The 20876-nt window shown below is 42.2% G+C and overlaps 1 protein-coding gene across 3 annotated transcripts in view; it reads right to left on the bottom strand.

The window, feature by feature from the left end:
- Window positions 1-11403: 11403 nt before the first annotated feature.
- The window catches only part of TOX3 (TOX high mobility group box family member 3), a 64157-nt gene continuing 54684 nt past the window's right edge, over window positions 11404-20876 (bottom strand). For all 3 annotated transcript variants that reach the window (XM_088530879.1, XM_088530878.1, XM_088530877.1), the window contains 4 exons: window positions 17647-17916; window positions 16706-16933; window positions 15302-15382; window positions 11404-13279 (listed from right to left, as the gene is read on the bottom strand). In XM_088530879.1, the coding sequence (XP_088387005.1) occupies window positions 12539-13279; window positions 15302-15382; window positions 16706-16933; window positions 17647-17916 (1320 nt within the window). In that variant the 3' untranslated portion in view covers window positions 11404-12538. The remainder of the gene's footprint in view (window positions 13280-15301; window positions 15383-16705; window positions 16934-17646; window positions 17917-20876) is intronic.

Genomic DNA, 20876 nt, shown 5'->3' on the forward strand with positions numbered 1-20876 from the left:
ATCAAAATGCCAGGAAGGCATGAGACATTGTTGAATATGTTGGAGTTTATTGTTTAGAAAAAAAATTAAACTTGGACTCTCATTCAATCTTTAATTAAATAGTCATACTCTCAAGCTCAAGGGACAAAGGAGGAAAAGGAATAAAGGCAGTTGTTCTGCAAAATACAACAGCTATTTCTTTATCTCTGTATTGAACAAGTCTGTATATGTCATCCTCTCTGAAAATAAGTATCAGTATTTTGGGTAAATGTGTTCCAAGCAGCAAATTACCATCACTACTGCTAGCTATTACCTACATAAGATCATTAACGAACAGACAGCTTTTCTGTATAAACAGAGCTGTGTTTGTTTCCTAATAAGAACTGCCATCATATTCTCTGTTGGTGAGTTTTGGAAAACAAGTCTTAGATCTCTGTGTAAAGATCTCACACAAAACTGAACAGCGATATGTGATAGCTAGCTAGAAAAACAGCCAGTCATTTTGTTACTCCCTGTCTGTAGATTTGTCCTTAAATATGAACACAGAGCAGACTGTCTCTTAAATCCTAAGCATGAAGCTTAAATTGCTTAGACTGAAGACCTGCCCAGAGTCTGCCAAGCCCACAAGTTCAAGCAATGTTTTCCAAGGCCACTATTGCTGATCTGACCAGTAATTCTGCCAGCAGGATTTGGAGTGGGAAGGCCTGAAACATGCCCAAAATGTGGACGAGCCCTGCCACAAGCGCCAGGACCTGCTCGCTGTGTCACCACAACGCCCGAAGCGTTGGCCTTCGAGCGGTCACCAAAGGACACACACTGCTCTCTAGTAGGCAGGAACGCGTTTCTTGTGTAATTCTGCTTTAGTGTGGAGGCAAGGGTTTAATTCCGTGCCATCCAAGCGCGTGGTCCTCACAAATCTATGCAATATCACATTGTCAACCAACAGTGAAAGAACAACGTCCTTGGCTGTTCTCTGATGTTGAATGTGCCATCATGAGAATAACTAATCGAAAAGAAAAATCTCTTTTATCCTAGGAATTGATAGAAAAAAATATGAAGCAACATCCTTTATTTCAGCTAATTTACTGAGAAAAGGAAATGATACAAAATGTAAACTATTCAGTCATTAAATTGTAATCTTGTTTTCCTCCTTGCAGGACCTATTCAACAGTAGCATGCAGCAAAGTAATCAGTAGCACTTTAAACCAAGCTTCTTAATGTTCATATGCTTAATAATATTTAATATGGTTAGTAAAAGTTATTTATGTTTCTTCTGCAGTTTTACAGACTTATGGCCAAAATACGTGCCATTTTCTCACTTTGAATTGCAAAGGTCAGTAAAATCTCCTAGTTAGTTGTGTGCTGTGGCAGCAGTGACCAAAGAACAACCATTAAAGCTGTGTACTGCCGACTTTATTAATGTTTGGAAAATAAAATATGAAAAGACTCCTTCAGTGCTTGGTAATTAAACTAACAACAGAATATAAAGCATTTTCCCATTTTCTTAGGCTCTTGTTTTTACAATGTTACCCATTCTGCAAAGAGCATTGGTATCCCACTCACAGATGCTCTGTGGACAAGTAGTGCAGGATCTGACCTTTCCCATCCATGTGTCTAAGCTGATGAGGTCTTTAGGTGAGACTACAACACCTGTTTGGCTGTTTGGTTCAGTTCTTTTAAAGCAGAACCTAACTTTTTTACTTAATTGAACAAGCTTGAAGTAAATTCTACCAATGTTTATTTTCAAACTAGAATAGCCAATAATCATTTGCAATCCAGGTGCAGGGGAGGTACACGAGAACCTTTTTAAATGTAAAATAACATGATTCTGTGACAAATAGAAAGGAAATCATTTTCAGTCTAAAAGGAGTTGGAAAATTCATGATGTGTACTCATTAAAAGCGCCTTCAAGATATCAAGACAGGCTTTCTCTATAAATGCAGGATGAATAAAAATGGTAAGTAACAGCTATGATGTGCAAAACACTTCAAGGAGCACATTTGTTTTTGTTTTGTGGAGTTTTGCTTTTTAATCTAAGCAAACTTGTATTGCTTTAAATATATATATATATATGGATCAGAAACAAGAAATGGAGTTGGGAAGAAAGTCCAAATCCACCAGTGTTGTGAAGAAGTGCCGGGATTTGCCCCCATCTTCCTCAACCAAAGGGAGGCCTCTCTGCAGCTCCACATATTCTGGGCAAATCTCCGTGTTCGGAGGAGATGGGGATTCACTGAACTAAAATAGTGGTAGGATTAATTCAGCTTTGTAACTGAGGAAGGCAACATCTTTCAGTGATGAATTCTCAAGTATCCTCTCGGGTGAGGGAGGTGAGACACCAGGCTTGCAAACACCTGAATCACGATGTGCTTCACAGGGAAACGACAGCAAGACCATGTCAACTCTTCTCACGCCAACTATGTACCAAAAATGTCCCCAAAGTTCAGGACTGTTAGCAATTGTTAATGCCGCGTTGCGAAGTTAAGCAGAGGCACTAAACTCAGTGCAGGCACCTAAGCATCACTCTGGGCTACAGTAGTTCTTTTAGTTAATAAAATATTGAAGCTAAGGCGATTCTTTTCCTGCTCTATTAGGACCTGATCCAGCAGCACTGAAGTCATTGAGAGCTTTACCATGGACTTCAAGAGGGGATGGCTGAAACCTGTCGCTGAAATAAAACTATAGACTGGAAATACTCTATGTACTGCTGTAATGGGTTAAAGAATCTTTTTTCAAGTGCTGCTTAATTCATGGAGGAATCATCTGTTTCCAGTTAGCTGAACAACACAGCTTCAAGGACTAAGTTTCTTTTAGTGCCTGACCAGCAAATCTCAGTCACAGCAACATTTGCCCTGAGCTGCAGATGATTTGCTTTGCCACATTTGCTTTGCCCCTGCTTTGCCACACATGAAACCCAGAAGGATGTTTTAAAGAAACATGTACAGTTATCAGCACTTAGACAGTCAAGACTTTAATTAGTCACCAAGAATAATAACCTCCTGCTCCAGTGTTTCCTGGAGCCACCTATACAAACTGCTCCTTCACATTTAATAGAAACCTCCATAACAAACTTTTCTTCTCACTCCACTTTCACAGAGCAAAATCTTTAACAGAAGTGAAAAATAAAATAAAAGTGCAACACAGATCCTTTGGGAATTCTCATTATTTCCATTTTGGATGTTTGAAGAAAGATGAGATAGATAGATTATAATCGGTTACAGGCTTTTCTACTGTTCTTAATTATGTTTCCTACTCAGGGATACACTTCCTAAGGAGCTTAACTCTTAAGCATGTGCTTACAATCATCAAATCCAAGTAGTAGAAGGTAGGGCTGGGTTGCCAAGAACCAGAAATGGTCTTGTAGTTGGCCATAGATACGTCTGGTTTATCACCAGGTTCAAAAGGCAGCAAGGGGCCATTGGTGCCTGAGGGAGATTTAGATTTGTTTGATTTGATTGGGGTTTTTATTACTGTTTATAATTTTCCTGTAATTAAAACCTATGACATTTAAGCATATGCCTAAATACAAACACATGCCAAATCAATCAGCTGAACATCAACAGGCTCCAACACAGGAAGACCCAAATATAATTAGGCAGCCTGGAGGGATTAGCGTCCCCTACCCTGTCCAAGACCCACCATCCATCACCGACCACCCAGCCAACGCGCACAGCTCAGCAACACTCTCCCTCTCAGCACCCGAAATACGCTGATCCCGAGAACGTTAGCGAATTGCCTGGAGCTGTTTCCTTCTCTCCAAGCGTTTCACACCCATTACACTAAGTAGCCTCCTACGTGTGTGCGGCGCCTTGCAGGGACTCTGTGATTCTGACGTGCTTATTGCCAGCCCAATTTTATGAGCAGCAAATACAAATCTGGAGGAATTTCTGCAGCACATAAAAACTCATGAAGTCCATAAATTTGAAGGCAAAAAAAAAAAAAAAAAAAAGGTTCAGGTTTTTGGCATGTTTTAAGAACCCGAAAGCTATTTGAGTTCCTTCTTGGATGGTTTCTTGGCTTAGTCACAATTTTTTTGCTTGTTTTCTCAGCTGAGGCAGTCCCATGAGAAAAGTTTTTTTTTTGTTAAGCACTACGATGGCAATACACAGTGCCCATGGACCCTTTACACCTCCTTGGCTCCCTGCGGACAGCTGGAGATGCGTGAGATTAAACGCAGACTTCCCCACACAAACGCTCCCTCGGCTTCTCTGCTCAGAGCAGAGCAGCAATTGCTCTAGATTGGGGTTTCTTACAGGTGCAAACTAGCCCAGAATAGGCAGTCTATCCCAGAAGAGGTGGACGAAGAAATAGGCTAGCATTTCCTTTCTCCAAGCTTACTTGCAGGTGGCAGCTTTTGCATCGACCGGCTCGCTCCAGCGGCGTGCGGCTCCCTGCAGAGCAACCTCCGTTTGCTGCTGGATAAACACTACCTGAGCCCAGGAGTCCGTGCGTCCTCGTGTGCTCCTGGCTCTCCGGAGCGGCCCAGGAGAGGCAGATTTGCTCCCAGGAACAGGAGGGAGGAGGCCAAGAGCCGTTCAGCCAGGACAGAGGGCCTCGAGATCCCCCTTCGTTGCGCTGGACACACTCACCTTCAGCCAGGAACTGGCCCTGCTGCTGGCAGCTCCTGTTGAGTACAACTGCATGACCTTCCCATAAAATAAAACAGAAAAGAATATTGTGCTTTCCCAGTTACACAACAGCAGTGGTGAAGAATTATACAAAATCTCAGGCTGTTTACGGCTCTTTCTGGGGTTGTGCTTGCGTACACTATATAAACACCATCTGTACAAAAGGGAAGATGCAACCACGGCCTGAGCACAGATGTACAAAGCTGCAGCCTCTCCTCAGCAAGCACCCAGTTAAACCAGTATTGCCTGCATCTCGCCCCAAACTACAGCCTTTCAACAGCTCACCGTTGGACTCACACTCCTGCTTGTTGCAGGGAAGCACACTTATCTCCAGGATTTGCTGGGTTTTTTTGCCAAAATCTCTACACACGTGGCCTGAATGTCAGTGGCCACCTCCAGGGCCGGCTCTGCACCAGGGGTTATGCAGCACTTTCCAGATTTCCCCACGGGAATAGCCTGGGAGGTGTTTGGGGAGACAGCTGCTGGCTGTGAATACCAAAGTAGGGGCTTTTCCCTCTGCACAGGCCCCTGCTTAAGCAGAAAGTACCAACAATGCAGAAGAAAAGCAATAAAAACGAGAGACTCTGGGCTCTGAATGCTTCCTAGGGCCAAGCACTAAACCCCCTTTAGACAGTGACACAACCCACGCTTGTTCTCCTCCGGAGAGCCTGACCCCAAGGAAGCAATCCAACAAAGCGCATATTTTGTCTGCAGTGGCCAAATACTTTGCTCTACAGCAACAAACACCCTTCAGGTAAGACACAGAGGGCAAAAGGGGGAAAAAACCTCCCAGAAATGAATTCTTACTACAATTTAGGCAAACTTTTTTAAAAGAGTAATGTTTTTCTAGTATTATTGACTTTGTTTTAGATGACAGAAGGTTAATCAAAATAAAGCATTACATTTTTCTTCTGTTATTGATTAATGAAGGCCAAATAGCATTACACATAATATACAGCATTTTACATAATGCATTTATATCAAGAATATTTTCTCAGATGCTCAGCAGTCACCGTGCAGTTTTCAGTGGCAGTTGTCCATGTATGGAAGCATCAAGCCTGGACAGAAACACTTTGCTGTGATGGTGGCACATGCCCAACAGTCTGCATTTTCTCATTTCAGTAGGAAAATGGCTTGTTTTCCTTCCCCTGGCAAACATCTCTCTTTGTACAGGATTATTCCTCCTTCTTCTGGAAAAAAAAAATATAACTGGGCATATATCTGCTGCATTTCAGCACTGGTCTTCAGCTAAGGCCTGCCCAAAGCCCCCTGAAACACCCCAGCGCGTCCCTTGCCGGGTCCTGAGCGAGCTCCCCTGGCCACCTTGCATGTCGTGCAGCTCAGCTCATGGAGATGCCTGATCACAGATCAATTAGTTTTCACTGATCAGCAGCTTTGAAACAGAAAGAAATAATCAGCGCAAACTAAGCTTTGAGTTACTTGCAAGCAAAGCTACAGCAGGCTTCAACAGAACCCAACAGATTTTTATTACTATTATTCAAATATTACTTTATTCAAAAGTGTTTAATTTGTTCAAGCTTGCTAGCAAGTTCTGTCCATCTTCTGAAGTGAAGGGTTTCATTTGTATTGGGATAAAAAAAAAGGAAAGGAAAAAAAAAGGGGGAAAAAAGGCTTGCACGTATCTTATAGAGACATAAGTACCTCTGAACTGACACTTGGAATTACATGTATTCCACGAGGAGCTGAAGGTGTGCCATCATATGCTGTATCTGCTGCAAATGACCAAAACTCTTCTAAATTTACCTGTCATGATGTAATAAGGGAGAAAGTCCCTTTACAAAAGGATGATACGTATCATTATCATCATCTATATTCTGCTAGTACCACACTGTACTAAGCAATAACAAAATCCTACATCGGGCCTTGCTATAAAGCACCTAGGAAGATCACACAAAAAATCCCCAGTGTGTGCATGATTTTTACAAACATTTTTCACATACAGTAAGTGTACAGACATGGGCATCTCTTGATACGACTCAGCACTCTCATGGCACACCAGGAGAGGAGCTTACAGGCAAGGCACATACAGACATTGTTTGCTACTGTCATTTCATATATATGTACATACATATGTACACATATATACGTACACATACACACATCCTTGCATAGGTCCATCAGCGCATCAGAATCTTCTGATCAACAGCTGATAAGGCAAAATTTTCAAAAGTGGCCTCTGGTTTTCAGACACTAAACATTTGACACATCTGAAAATCAGGAGCAAGACAGAACTCCAGCAATATTACAGCTGCTTACCAATTTTTAAATATTCATGCTGTCTGGTCAGTTGGAGTACCAAAACCAAGTCCAAGGTTAAGCACCTTTAACTACCAGCAAGAGAAGTAGCTTAAGTGTACAACAGGGGACTTATTATTTATGTAATTGCGTTAATACAATGCTCACATTTGTTATCAGCACACTAGGGGATGTAGCATTAAATTAAATTAGCCTGAGGCAATGATACCCTTTAGGTTTTACAAATATTTCCACTAAGTACAACACTGTTTTGTTTGACTGTATTTACCTATATGCTTTGTAAAATACAAATACGTTACATATGAAGGCATCTGCCTAAGCAAGAGCAGTGCCTGCTGACCCAGGTACAGGTTTTCAGACACGTGCACTGGTGAAACATAGATCTAGATGATTGTGTGTACAAATGATTAGTTGGATGGTTACTTCTTCACACATTTATCATGGTGCAGTCACTGAAGCAGTCCGAAAGGGAGATAACTAGGCTTGAGAATCAGCCCAGTAGCTAGGTTAAAATAAGATTTCATACAAGAAAATGCAGCAAAATGGAAGTTGGGTTATGTGAATATCCTGTGCTGTGCATTCTCATTGCTGTTCCTTGGAATTGTTTGGAAAACTAATACAACATTTTGCAATTAGACCTCCCTGATCTGTGCATGCACTTGAGCAAATGTCTAACTGTAAGCATATGGCTAGTCACTCTAATGAAATTACTACTTATATACATGAATTATCCTCTTGTTTTAAGTGATTTGCTGGATCAAAGCCTTTCTTTTTCAATTAAAGCAGTAGAACTAAACTAATACAATGATCCTAATTGGAGGAAAAAAAAGAACTGAGTCAGAGTGGCTGCATCAACACAGATACCCAAACCCCCAGGCAGAGAACTAGCACATCTGGAGAAAGTGCCCACAAAACAACAACTGCAAACACTGCAACGTTCCAATGTTTTTTTGGCCAACGGACTAAAACATGGAGGAGCTGGAAATATTAACACCTCACAGATTTAGACACAAAAACACAATTTAAAACACTACCTTTTGGCTGCAGCCAACACAGCACCACATAAATCACAGAATCACAGAATGCTTGAGGTTTGAAGGGACCTCTAGAGATCATCTAGTCCAACTCCCCTGCTCCAGCAGGGTCACCTAGAGCATGCGGCACAGTGTCGCATCCAGGTGGGTTTGGAAGATCTCCAGAGAAGGAGACTCCACAGCCTCTCTGGGCAGCCTGTTCTAGGGCTCTGTCACCCTCACAGTAAAGTTCTTCTTCATATGGAGGTGGAACTACCTGTGTTTCAACTTACACCCGTTACCCTTTGTCCTGTCACCAGCCATCACAGAGAAGAGCCTGGCCCCATAATAATGAATCTCTCATGCATCTTATTTGGGTGTCCAAACAGCTCACTTAGAGCATTCGCTGCCTCCAGCAAGTCAGCACCATACAAGCGCTCCCTCGCGTGGATGCACCAGAGAAGCATTAGCTTCCTGGGGACTTTAAGAACCAAGTCCTTTAATATAAATCTCACTTTTCTCTCAGGCACTTGAAAACATTTAGCATTTTTTTCTGCTGAATGTAGCGCTGATAACAGAAGAGCTCCGGAGGCTGCCTGACACCCCAGACAAAACCAGGAGCAGCCACACCCGAGGCCAGATCCCAGATTCCCCCGATACTTGAACACCATCTCAATGACCAATTTGAGGACACCTTTGCTTCTCCAACACCAGTCCGGGTGCTTGATTTAAACTTTGGGGCGCTGCGTGCTCAAGTGCGGGATTTGCTCCATCCCTGGACCAAAGCCCTGCCACTACACAGCAGATTCCTCCACAAGTCCTTTCCCCACAGCACTGTTCTTCACTAAGGAGGCTGCTACCGACTTTTAGAAAAGGATTCACTTTAATTTTCCCTCCCGAAGATGCATGAGGGACCAAGGCTGCTCCAGCCGCGCAGGCCCGCGCCTCAGCCCCGTCACGGCACGCACACTGAGGCACCGCGGCACCGGCGCACGCGTGGCGCCATCTCAGACGGGCTCAGAGGAGAGGGCCAGGCGCCCTGCCTCAGCGCCCTGCCTCGCAGGAGGCCCGAGCGGCTCCGGCCCGCGGGCTGCGCACGCGGCCGCTGAGCAGGGCAGGTGGTGCATAGACACCATTCAGGCCGGCCTATTCACTCTCGGCTCCTCTAACTCTCCATTCATGCATAGCAAAACACCATCTGGTCCTATTTTGCCTCCAGCAATCACAGCTGACCAAAAACGATAATAACAGCTGTTGCGAAACAAAAGCCAAACAAAGGGGGGAGGGAAAGGTTAGAGCCGAGGCCGGCGCCGAAAAACACCCCGTGAAGGCAGGGGTGGAGAAGGAGGCCCTCAAAGAGGCGCTCCCCACGGAGAAGGGCGAGCGCCGGACTCCTAGTTAAACTCAAGATATTTAATCCATCTGTCCGGCTACCCACAATGGTCAGGTGATAATATAAAATTGAGATTATGTTGCATAGAGGTATTTAGGGCCTTTGTTCTCCAAGTGAGGAACTAATGACCCTGTGTCAGCTAAAAATTAAACCTCCTTATGTTCTTTCATCGCGTGTCAGCCTGGGTTAATGCGAAGGGAGAACGTGGTTAACTGGGGTGATAAAGCAGCTGAAACCTTGGGAAAAGCAGGCGGCAGTTAAGTACTTGTAAATGATTGGAAGCAAAACGTTATTAAAAAGGTAGATGACACTGAAATCATAGAGATGCTATTTTTTCACATAAATGGCATATTAAGTGATCTAAATTAACAGTTTTAAGTACGACCTATGGCAGAGTTGTTTACTCAGACTCAGAGAATACGAACGCCAACTTGTGTAGTTTGAAACACAACGGGCTCTGCAATATGCTACAGTGGGTAACATAAAACACGGTTTTGTATCAACGAGGGGGACACTCTGGTTTTGCCATGACTCTACTCTTGATATTTAAAATGTACAGTCCCGCCTGACGCTTTTTTAATTCTTTTTTTTCTTAACTCCAGTAATTAAAACTATTTTTCCTGGAACTGACCAACAGTAATTCAGCAGCTCTTAATCAAACATGATAAAACCCAGGATTTATGAAATCATTTAATGAGTGTAATAACACCTGCTTCTTGCTGCAAATAGTTGAAAACAGACTTCAGTTGTAATTAACTCTTATCACTAGTGACATTTTTCCAGCGATACTTCATAGGTCTTCAAAATGACAATTACCAAACTAATACACAATTACTGTCACATGCAGTTTAGCAATTATTTCTGAAGACATTTGTCTCAAGGTTTCAAGAAGGCCAGAAAATGTTTCCCTTTGTTATGTAACATTGCTTAAAACTGACACACACACACACACACGATCTTTGCTGACCAGCTTCTGCTATGACATTTCCAAGGCACGCAAGCTCCCTCCTCTTTACAGTAAAGTCTAGCTGTCCCAGGCACTATTTGATACATTTGATACAATGGCTATTACAAACACGGGGAGCTGTCAACTAGCAATAATTATAACAAACTTCGATTTATACTTTTTTTCTTTTTCATGCTCCAAGAAATCTATAAATTTATAATTAGCATCTCTTGCTGTTCAATATTTGTACATAATAAACAGCGTACTGAAGGATTATGAAATATTAAAAGGCAGATTCATTATTAATGACTCACACCGTACAGTTCCTCTTCCCCAGCTCAGCTGCAACTTCAGGGGACTCCACAGATCCCCGGTTTTTGGAGGGGTCCCGAGTGTGGTAACCGTGGACACCACCGCGAACAGGATTAGGATTCTGCTCAGGCTTGACGCTTGCTGTTTTTAATTTTCATTTTATCATAAGCAGTTTAAGATTGTTGCCAGTGGTAATTTGCAATTTTTATCAAGACCTCTTCATTATAGCTTCTGACAGGACAGATGCTGTAATTAATCATGCAAGACAACTGGGGATAGTGGTCAGACAGCACTCACGGCACGGCTACTGCCTGCAAAGGAGGAAATAAAGGATTTCTCCTCCCTGTCAAGAGTGAGAACGTACAAACAGCACTAATATCCCAACAACGTGGCTGTTTCTAAACCTGTCATCCAAGATCCTTCCCCACCCATCCCTATCTCCCACGTGCTGCCCTGCTGAGGTCGGGCATTGGCTGCATTTGGAAGGGAAATGCCGAGACACATGCAGGAAGCCGCATTTCACACTCAGTGCCATCTCCGAATGCACCTGCTCGTGGTCCCATTCGTCCCAATATCTGTAACGTGGCCGAGGTGAATGTTGGAGAGCTCTCTCACCTGCCTTCGCTCTCTGCGGCCTTCCAGGAAAACCTTGGAGAAGTCGCATGCAGCTCCGTGGCCATGAGCACTTACGGACACCGGAGCCTTGCGCACCTCGGTACCCACCTACCCGGCGTGTTCGGCAAAACACAAATCCAGAAAGTTAAATAAACTTCCCCAGATAGCATTCTGAGGAACAAGCACTTCTATTCATGTTTTTTTTCTTTTTCTCTCCATCAAAGACTTCTGGCCCACAGGTTTTACTGAAATGTGTTTATTCTATAGCAAGATAAAAGCATTTATTTTAGATAGGCAAAATACAAACAACTTAATTGCTGCTATCATAACTCATAAAAAAGTATAAAACAGCATAAAAACACAATAAGCAATGTAGCAATTAATAATTCATGTTACCAGTGTTTACATTAAAGCCTCATTTATGAAAACTTTACAACACATGATATGAAAACTTACAACTTTTAAAGAAAATATTTACATTGATTATTCGGTCGTGGAGTTTCTTTTAAATATTCTACTGGTTTTACAGCGTATTAAAAACTCTTGCATTTTTTTTTAATCTTAGCTTTTTTTCCTAATAACAGTTTTATTTAAGTGCATTTCCCTTTTAAAAATACAGTGTATTAAATCTGAAACTCATCACTTCGACACAGAATATAATATTCACATTTGTTCTGTAATCGGAATTAATGTCATAGGGTAACCGTTAATATATATTTTTTCATGGTGGGTTTATTTGGAGAAACAAAGTGAAAGGATGGGTCCAACATTTAGGTTTAGTGATTTGCATTTGTTTTTCTGAAAACATTTAAGAAAGAAAAAATTAAGAGCTTTGGCAAAAATCTGTGACTTATTCTATTTTTTCATGACAAAAAATGCCATCAACTAACTCATGTCATACAAGTATGATTGTATGAAATCCAATCACCATTTTACAGGTAGTTACAACTGTGCTTTAAGGGCTTCATGAGTTCCTACTGCCTTGAAGTGCATTATTCACTTTTAGAGAAACAATTGTTATATTATATAACTCTGTAAGACCATTTTGCAGTCATAAGGTCCAGGTATTTATTAGGCCATTTGATTCACATATTGTAGGTAAAGCTTAAATAAATTAAAAAGGCATCACATGAAAAAGAGCACAGTTTTTTTTTTTTAAAAAAAAAGAAAACAAGATGATTTATAGTCAGCTAAAAGATGATACACAGCTACATTGTAGTTCTTTATTGCCTATCTAATAGACACTTTAGAGGATCATTTGATCTGTTATGCATCCCTGCATAACAACCATCAACAATTTACAGTTTCCAGCCAAATATGGTTTACCCCTAAGCCCCTCGATAAACGCACAGCGACGTCGCAGGATCATTTATCTTCAGAAAATACTGACCTGGGATAATACTTGAGTCTGTGCCTGAGGCTGTATTTGTGCCTGGTGCTGCTGAGGTGCTGGCTGCGGGCTCCCCAGGGCCGGGATGGGAGAGGTGAGCTGCGAGGCCACCGGAGAGTGCTGCTGCTGCGGGGAAGGCTGCGACTGGTGTTGCATGTGCTGCAGCTGCTGCTGCAGCTGCTGCTGCATCTGCATGTGCTGCAGCTGCTGCTGCAACTGCTGCTGACTCATTTGCTGCTGGAGATGCTGCTGCTGCTGCAAGTGCTGCTGCATGTGGTGCTGGAAATGCTGCTGTTGCATCTGTTGCTGTATTTGCTGATGCATCTGATGCTGGTGGAGTTGCTGCTGTTGCATCTGCTGCATCTGTTGCTGCTGGAGTTGCTGCATCTGGTGCTGCTGGCTTTGCATGGAGGGACTTACTTGAGATGACGATGGTGTTGCCACCATGTTTGAGCCCATGGAGCTCATCAACGGAGCTGCAATGTTTGTGGGCATGTTTGGAGCAACGGTAACAGAAGCTACAATCTGATTCATGGGCAGTCTCATGGTTAAAGGCTTGGGAGCAATCGCCCTGGGAAGGGACTGCTGAAGAGTTTGAGGAGACGCAGATACTCCTGGGTGTTGCGAAAGAGAAGTATTCAGAATGAGGGAGGAAGACAAATTCGTGGATGCCAGTGTTTGCTGGACGGAACGAATGGTCTGGGCTTCAGCAGACTCTGCAGCCGCCTGTGTTTGGAAAAGAATTTCAAGAGCTGATACTGGAGAAAACAAAGATCCTCTCACATCAAGACTCCAAATTATCAAAATCCCTTCCTGCCCTCCCATGCCTCAATGTAAGCAGCTCAGCATGCCCTTGAGGGCTGCACATTCATCCCAAGAATCTGTACAATTGCTACAGTGGTCCCACTTCAGAACATGCAGAACATCCTCAAATAAGCTTTCATAAGCATATTTCTCATTTCTCCTGTTTCAACACAGAAAATCTAGCTGATGGCACTTAAGATATTCAGAAAGACAAGTACCCTGGCTCAGTATCAATCACAGAATCATAGAATCCTTAAGGTTGGACAGGACCTCCAGGATCATCTAGTCCAACCCCTGCACACGCAGGGTGACCCAGAGCACGTGGCACAGGGCTGCATCCAGGCAGCCCTTGGAGATCTCCACAGACGGAGACTCCACAGCCTCTCTGAGCAGCCTGTTCCCGTGCTCCATCACCCTCACTGCTAATACGTTTTTCCTTAAGTTCCTGCGGAACTTTCGGTGTTTCAGATCAGTTTAGGATATCTTGCATTTTTTAGCAGAACAATCTTGTTGCTTCCTATACCAGACAAAAAGTCACAGGTAATCAAGGAGACTTTTTCATCTTTTTTAATCAGAAAAGACCAACCAGCAGTCGAAAGATCACTGTTCTGGTTTACTGCTGCCTTTCCCACACCTTGATCAGTACCCTAGCGCTCTGGACATGGAACGGATATCAAAAATTCCCTGGCAACCTCTACGGTTTGTTTGCTGTAGTTCCTTGCGTCCAAGGCATCAAGTCCTCAGTACCTCCAGCGGACACAGGCCTAAAGGGAAGGCTTTCAAATGCACACGGCTGAAGCAGCCTGGCCACACTGGAAGCAGAGCATTGCGAGATCGGGAACTCTCATCCCTTTAAAGACATAGCTATATTAGGTGTGTTTTAAGATACTGGGTACATTTAAATTAGGTATATTTAAGCACAGCGGTGAGATTCCTCTCACCAAGTTTTACATGCCTACACTGTACACACTACATCTCAAACAGCTGCCCAGAGTCCCTTTAGAGACAGTGGAGAGGAAAAGTCTCTTCCAGAGCAATTATCTGACATGCTTTAGGCAAGTCCCCTGCAATGTGTCAAATCACACTTTAAAAGCAGCTCTTCCATCCCTGCTCTCAGCAATAACCTTGGCTGAGAAAGCTACAACAAGGATGTCTCAAGTTAAGGGAGATGAATTCTGGATTTAGAGCATATTTCCACTCCCAGTATTCCCAAATACAACCCAGGCACTCAGCAATCCAAGTCCCATGGATTCTGAAAGAAAATGTGACTTCTGATGGTTTTGAGAAGGGAATTTAGGATTAAAAAAAAAAAACTGTCAAAGTTATTTAGAATTCCAGCTGCCATTTGACTTAGCATCCTTGTTTTCATCATATGCGTTTTAACTAAAATCTGGTAAAACACTCAGTGTGGCTCATTGGCAGCCTGTCCATTTTTAAGAATATCCCAAATTCAGGGCCACAGCACAACGCTCTCCCTCACCTGGAAGAAATACTTCTCATATAGCAACCCCAAGCAACTCTCTTTAAAAAAGCAGCACTTGGAGGAAAATAAATCTGCAAATAATTGGCAAATGTTAATGATGTAAAATCATTTTATATATATATATAAATAAAATCAATATATTTTTCATGACTAAATTCTACTTTACAGTCAATGACATAATTTTGCTTCCAAAGATAATTCTTCAGAAAGAAGAACTACATTTGTGTAGTTACTGTTTAGTAATCATTACCGTGGCATTAGAGATACTAAATATAGTGAAAGTACGTTTTTTGCAAAAACTAAGCATGGTTAAAGCAATAGTACCACATCTTTTAAAACTATATTAAAAATCCTAGAATATGTATTTTGTTTTTCAGAACAACTCCTTTTCCCACCCCCATATTTTAAAACCATTGCCAAATGTTTAACTTGCATTATACTAAAGTCACCTCTTGGCTTACCTTGGAAACAAGGCTTGCTCTATAGGCAGCAAGTGCCTTTAGGTATTCTTTTTTGGCAGCTTCAGTTTTTCTTTTGTACACCTATTGAGAGAGATCACAATTTCATGAACTCTAATTACAAAGAATTTTTTTCCAGAATGCTCTCAAAACGAGAAACAAAAAGCAGAGGATAAAAAACACCATATGCTCTAACGGTACACGTGTCAATTCCTGAAAGTTCTCAAGATCCTTGCAGGTGATCTCAGATTGTCAGGTCTGCTTGCTGGACCCTTTCACACTTTTTGTTGATTTATTATGAGTAAAGAAAACTGCTAGAGCAACCAACTGTTTTACAAGAACATGTATGCACCATTCATCTCCCAAGGAAGAGATGTCATGCTGACTGTGTGTACCAGGGAGAATCTCAGACCCTGAAAAGCATCTGAAGTGATCTGAAATAGCAAAAACACCAAGGCAGTAATCGCTTTCAGTGAGTATTAGAACTACTTGTAGAAAATCTTTGCATCTCTGTAAAAGGTGGTTTACAGAGCCCGGACAATTCACTTTCCCCAAAGCCAATACTAGAGACTACCACTGAGCGTGACAAGAACAGTTAGGCAGAAAGCCAATAAATCCTCAATCATTAGAAAACTTAATGTTTACCCTTAAATTATGATCACGTGTAAGATCAGACTAAGAGCTGCTAGGAGTGTATCACAAACTAGAGTTTTTCACACCATGCCAGAAAGGTCTTGTTCTTTCAGGGATCTTGACTTCCATCGCAGCTTCCATTAACTATTAATGGGAGCTGCACAAAAGTACCAATAGCCCCAAAGGAATATATTATTTTTCTAGTTCGTGTGTAGGAGTTACGTGTGTATAGAAAAAAGAATAACCCTCAAGGAAGAAGAGCTGATCTTTGAAAACTCCTCATTCTGCAGTGAGTTGGAGCTGGAGACAGCATTTCACACGCTGTATTGTTGTAATGAGGCATACAGCATTGCCTTCAAAGCTTCAAAATCAACAGGCTTTGTAACAAATTCATAAGGCAGATCAAAGGAAATGGTAAATGGGGTGTACCTTCCCCTTTTCTATTCTAGCTGCTAATTAATAGGAAACAAGGGCTTTGAAATAGGAATCATCAAAAGGTGGTCTTAACAGGCCTCTAGCACAGCATCACCCAAGCTTTCTACAAACTGCCCTTTAAAATTTAAAGACAAACAGAACTATTCAATACTACCTACAGGGTCATATAACAAAATGCATCTTAGAGGGCAAATCTTCAGCAAGTTCAAAATCAATGTAGCTCTACAGGGTAAGATGTCTACATCAGCAAGCAGCATAGCCCGCTCAGAGAGGAGGAGGATTAGTTAGGGGGATTACCGGGTTATTTCTTGCAAGATGTCACTGCATCAATTTTTTTACCTGTTTTTGTTCTTCTCCTAAACTGTCCCACATGGAGGCCACTATTTTTGAAACCTCTCCAAACGTGGCATTCGGGTTCTGCCCTTTAATTGCAGCCTGGGTATCCCTGAAGAACAGCGCATATGCTGACACCGGCTTTTGTGGCTCATTGGGATCTTTCTTTTTCTTCTTCTTCGGAGTCTTGGGCTTCTTGCCAGAATCTGGGGCAGCTCTTTTTTCTCCAGTGGCCTGGGAAAGAGGAACAAAAGCACAGTCTATATATGCCTGAAGTATAAGTCAGAAGAGTTCTGAATGGTTCCGGACAGTTTGGTTTAATAATAAATGGATAAAATTAGCGTGCAGGCAACATTTTGGAGAGTCCTGTTGTGCCAGCCTTACTCCTACCAAATAGGATTTACTGTCAACTTAATCTCATCAGCTCTACTGCAACTAAAAGCATAAATAATTGCTCCTCATTGTGAGCAAGACTCAGAGAGTCAAGGCTCAGAGCCTGTAAGCTTAACCTGAAAAAGGTTACACTACTCCCGCCACTACTTGTTTCTACAAAATTTAAGATCTAATCCACAGTATGTTTTGAACTGGCAACCTGTGTTTTCCCATAAAGATGTAATTCCAGCAACAGAGACTCAAAGGAGCTTGGAGGCATTTCCTTATTCCCAGTCTTAGACTGTCAGACATGGGGCACGGGTGAAAACCACCCTACCCTCCAGGCGAAAATCAGGATCAGTTCTCAGCTTCATTCTGCAGTGGACACCTGCTGTGGCAACCAGCCAGGTCCCCCGCTCCTCGTGCGGGGAGGGGGCTGCGCGGGTTGTCCCACTTTTATTGGGTTAAGTGGACATTACGGCAGCAAGAAGATACCGTAGCTGAAGAAACACCTCTATGGCAGTCATTACATGTTGATAATTTAAGCACTTACAACAGCACGTGGCATGACTTACCCTATTTGATTCATCTGCATCTTCCTCGTTGATAGAGCTGGACGGGGAAGGAGTGGCCGATTTGCTTGCTGGAGGGGAGGGAGAGGTGTGCGGCAAGGCCGTGCCTCCCAAGTTCAGCCCCAGCTGGGCGCTTAGCTGAGACTGGTTGATGGTGGTGAGCTGGGCAGGAGGCATCATTCCTGAATGAGCTGCATCCGTCATGTGCACAATGGACCTCATGATCAGCGAGTGGTCTTGGCGATACTGAGAAACCTGCACGTGACTCTGATCCTGAAAGAGATCCAAGCGTTTCATCATCAGGTGGGCACAGGTAACGTGCTCAGGTAAAGTTATTTTATCAAGGGGGCAGAAGTGCTGCCGCCGCCTTGCAGCTTGGGTCACCTCTCTTTCCCGAGTTGGCACAGTGAGGTGACCACACTTGCCCCAAACTCCACTTCTCTTGTTTCTTGATGAAATAAAAATTGCATTTCTCTATTTCTAAACATGTCTGTTTTTTCCCTCCTGTGGCTGTGCGAAGCAACCACATAAACAACAGAGAAACCGGCTGTCTGACTACACCCAAAAATACTACTACAGTGAGGACACCAACTGCTGTCAAATGCAAAAAGTAAACAAATAAATAAAGGGTAAATAAATAAATAAGAACAGGAAAAGAAAAACATTTTCATTATTCAGAGTTGTTACTAAGAACAGTGGTAGGCGAAAGCAATTCTGTTTGAGTGAGATTTTAAAGCGATCTTAAAGAAAAGCAGAGGCCCTACCATGTCCCAGCACAGTCTGCAGCATGGGACAGAAGTCACTCCTACAGATCCTGCTTTCCTGGAGCCAAATTCATCTTTAATCCAGCAATCAGATATGTATGGAACAAGCAGGCCATGCACCAATCACCACTGAATTTTCTTGCGTTTTGTCTCTCAGAAGTTCAGCATTTGCAGGTTTGAGTCAATAGCATTTCTCAGGAGCAAGAACTATGCCTTCTCATGCATCTGTATATTATCATATTTGGAAAAAAAATTGTAAAACGTGAGGCCCTGAAGGGAAAAGTCAACTGGAACCTGATTATGAGCTACTCAATTTTGTTATTTTTAACTACACACAGGAGATCAATATATAATAAAAGAACATTTAAGGTGAAAAGAAGATTTTCAGAGCAGTTAGTAAATGGAGAGAATAAATAGCTCCCAAATTGATTCAGCAACATCCCTAATCTATATCCACTGCTCAAACAGAGAAAAATGAGAAATAAATTAATTTTCGAAAACTTCCATCATTAATAACCTACACTGCAATTATTAGCAAGTACAACAAGTCTTAATGAAACAACATAAAGCAAAGCAGCAATGCTGCAAAGCGCCCAGCCTGTGCACCACCTCGCTTCCCCAGCGGATTACCACTTTTCCAGGACTATCCTACCACGTGCAGACATGGCCAGGCCAGTTTCCCAAAACCTGCACCAGCAGCAAGGTAATTCAGCCCACGCCACTTGGCTCTTACTTTGTAGGACTTGGTCCCCAAAGAGGACCTCTGAAAATCTAGGATGTCACAAGTGCTGGCAGGGCCAAGCAGCAACACACTTGTTAGAGGTGACAGACACTTAGAGCTCCGCACAATTCGTCCATCCGAAGTCAGACCGATACAGCAAACTGCTCCTTGATAGCACTAAATTACATTAACTCTAAATTCGGGTTTCATGCGTGTCTGTGCTAACACCTCTAGGTAAGAGAGGAGAGCTACTCACTAGCACAGCAGGACATTTATTATGCCAGATGTTTCACCTGGATGCAGTACGGTTGAAGCACATGCTCATGATCTGGATCCTATACATGACATCTCGTTCCTCCTATAGGAGTCCTCCTTTTTCCCATGCCTAGCTCCTTAGAGAAGGGTGATGTGCCAGAAGTGGAGCACTTGATGCAGGAAAGATCAAAATATCAGACTTACTGGTGGAAATACCTATTTGCTCCAGGGCATCTTTTTGTGAAATTTCCTATTGTTAACGATAGGGTCATTTTGATCCAGAATTATGTTGGCAGGGGCATCTGGAAGACATTCAAAGTCATTTTTAAAGGATATCACTTTCTGCATATTACTGCTCTCTTTTTTACTTATAGGCATTATTGTATTGCATGGAAAAAAAGCTCTCTTTCTAAAACAAAAGTGAAGATAATCAGAATGAGCTTCCCTCCTAGAAATTAGCATTCTTCGTTAATCTTGCACTCAGTGTTTCCCTGGAGGCATTCCTGAAAGGCTACTTTCCGATTTATCTTTACTGTTGTGCAAAAGGGCTTTTTTGGCTTTTACACCAAAGGAGCAGAATATGATGACATGGGTTACAAGTGACTTACCCTAAGTCTTGTCATTTTGGTTGCATCCATGATTTCACGGAGCCTAAATTCTCTTGACTTGCACTGACCCAGAATCTAATTTTATACACAAGTCCATGAATTCTTAACTGTCCCTTCTTTTGAAACTATTTGATGTCTGCGTGGGTTTCCATACATGTTTTATTTTCTCCTTTTATCTTTTCAATATTTTCCCCTATTTTTAAGCTAATTAAAAAAAAGAAACTTGAAAACGTCCAGTAAAAGCTATAAACATCAACAATAATATTTTGTAGTTGGCCACCTGACATCAAACAGATGAGAAATAATATATGAAAGACAATATCTTATAGCATTTTTCATTTACTGATCACTTAAAAAAAATATTCTTGTGACAGGTACAAAGAATGTATTTGCCGTGCCTTGTATATAGGTTGCATTGCTAATCACTGTGAAAAAATAATAAGGAAAGGAGTGGGAATTTAACTCTTATTGTGTGGTATGGTGTGGCAGAGCTCCATAGACCCATGTGCAGAGAGGCTTTCAGAAAAGGCAGCATAGCATTTTTCACTTGTACAATAGTTTGCTGTGCAGCAAAAAGGCAGCGCAGCTGGGCATTAGTAACATTCGGTGCACAGTCCTTGCACACACCTTCTGAGCAAACAAATCCAGCTAAATCAAACTTCCATCGGCTATCCTTATTTTTTACTCGATCCTTCAACTTCCTGTTTATTCAGTTTATTCAACTTCCTGTTGAATAAAAAGGATCTTCAACATTTCACTCTCTAGGCAATAATGAGAAGCACCACATACCAGGAATATTCATGGGAATAAAATCAGAATTGCACTAAAACATCTGCATGGCACTCTAATTACATTACTACCCAAATGAAAACTGAAAAGTTAAAA

This window comes from Tinamus guttatus, unplaced genomic scaffold (genome assembly GCF_059628265.1).
Source record: "Tinamus guttatus ecotype Peru unplaced genomic scaffold, ASM5962826v1 Tinamus_guttatus_pri_ptg000389l, whole genome shotgun sequence".
NCBI lineage: Eukaryota > Metazoa > Chordata > Aves > Tinamiformes > Tinamidae > Tinamus > Tinamus guttatus.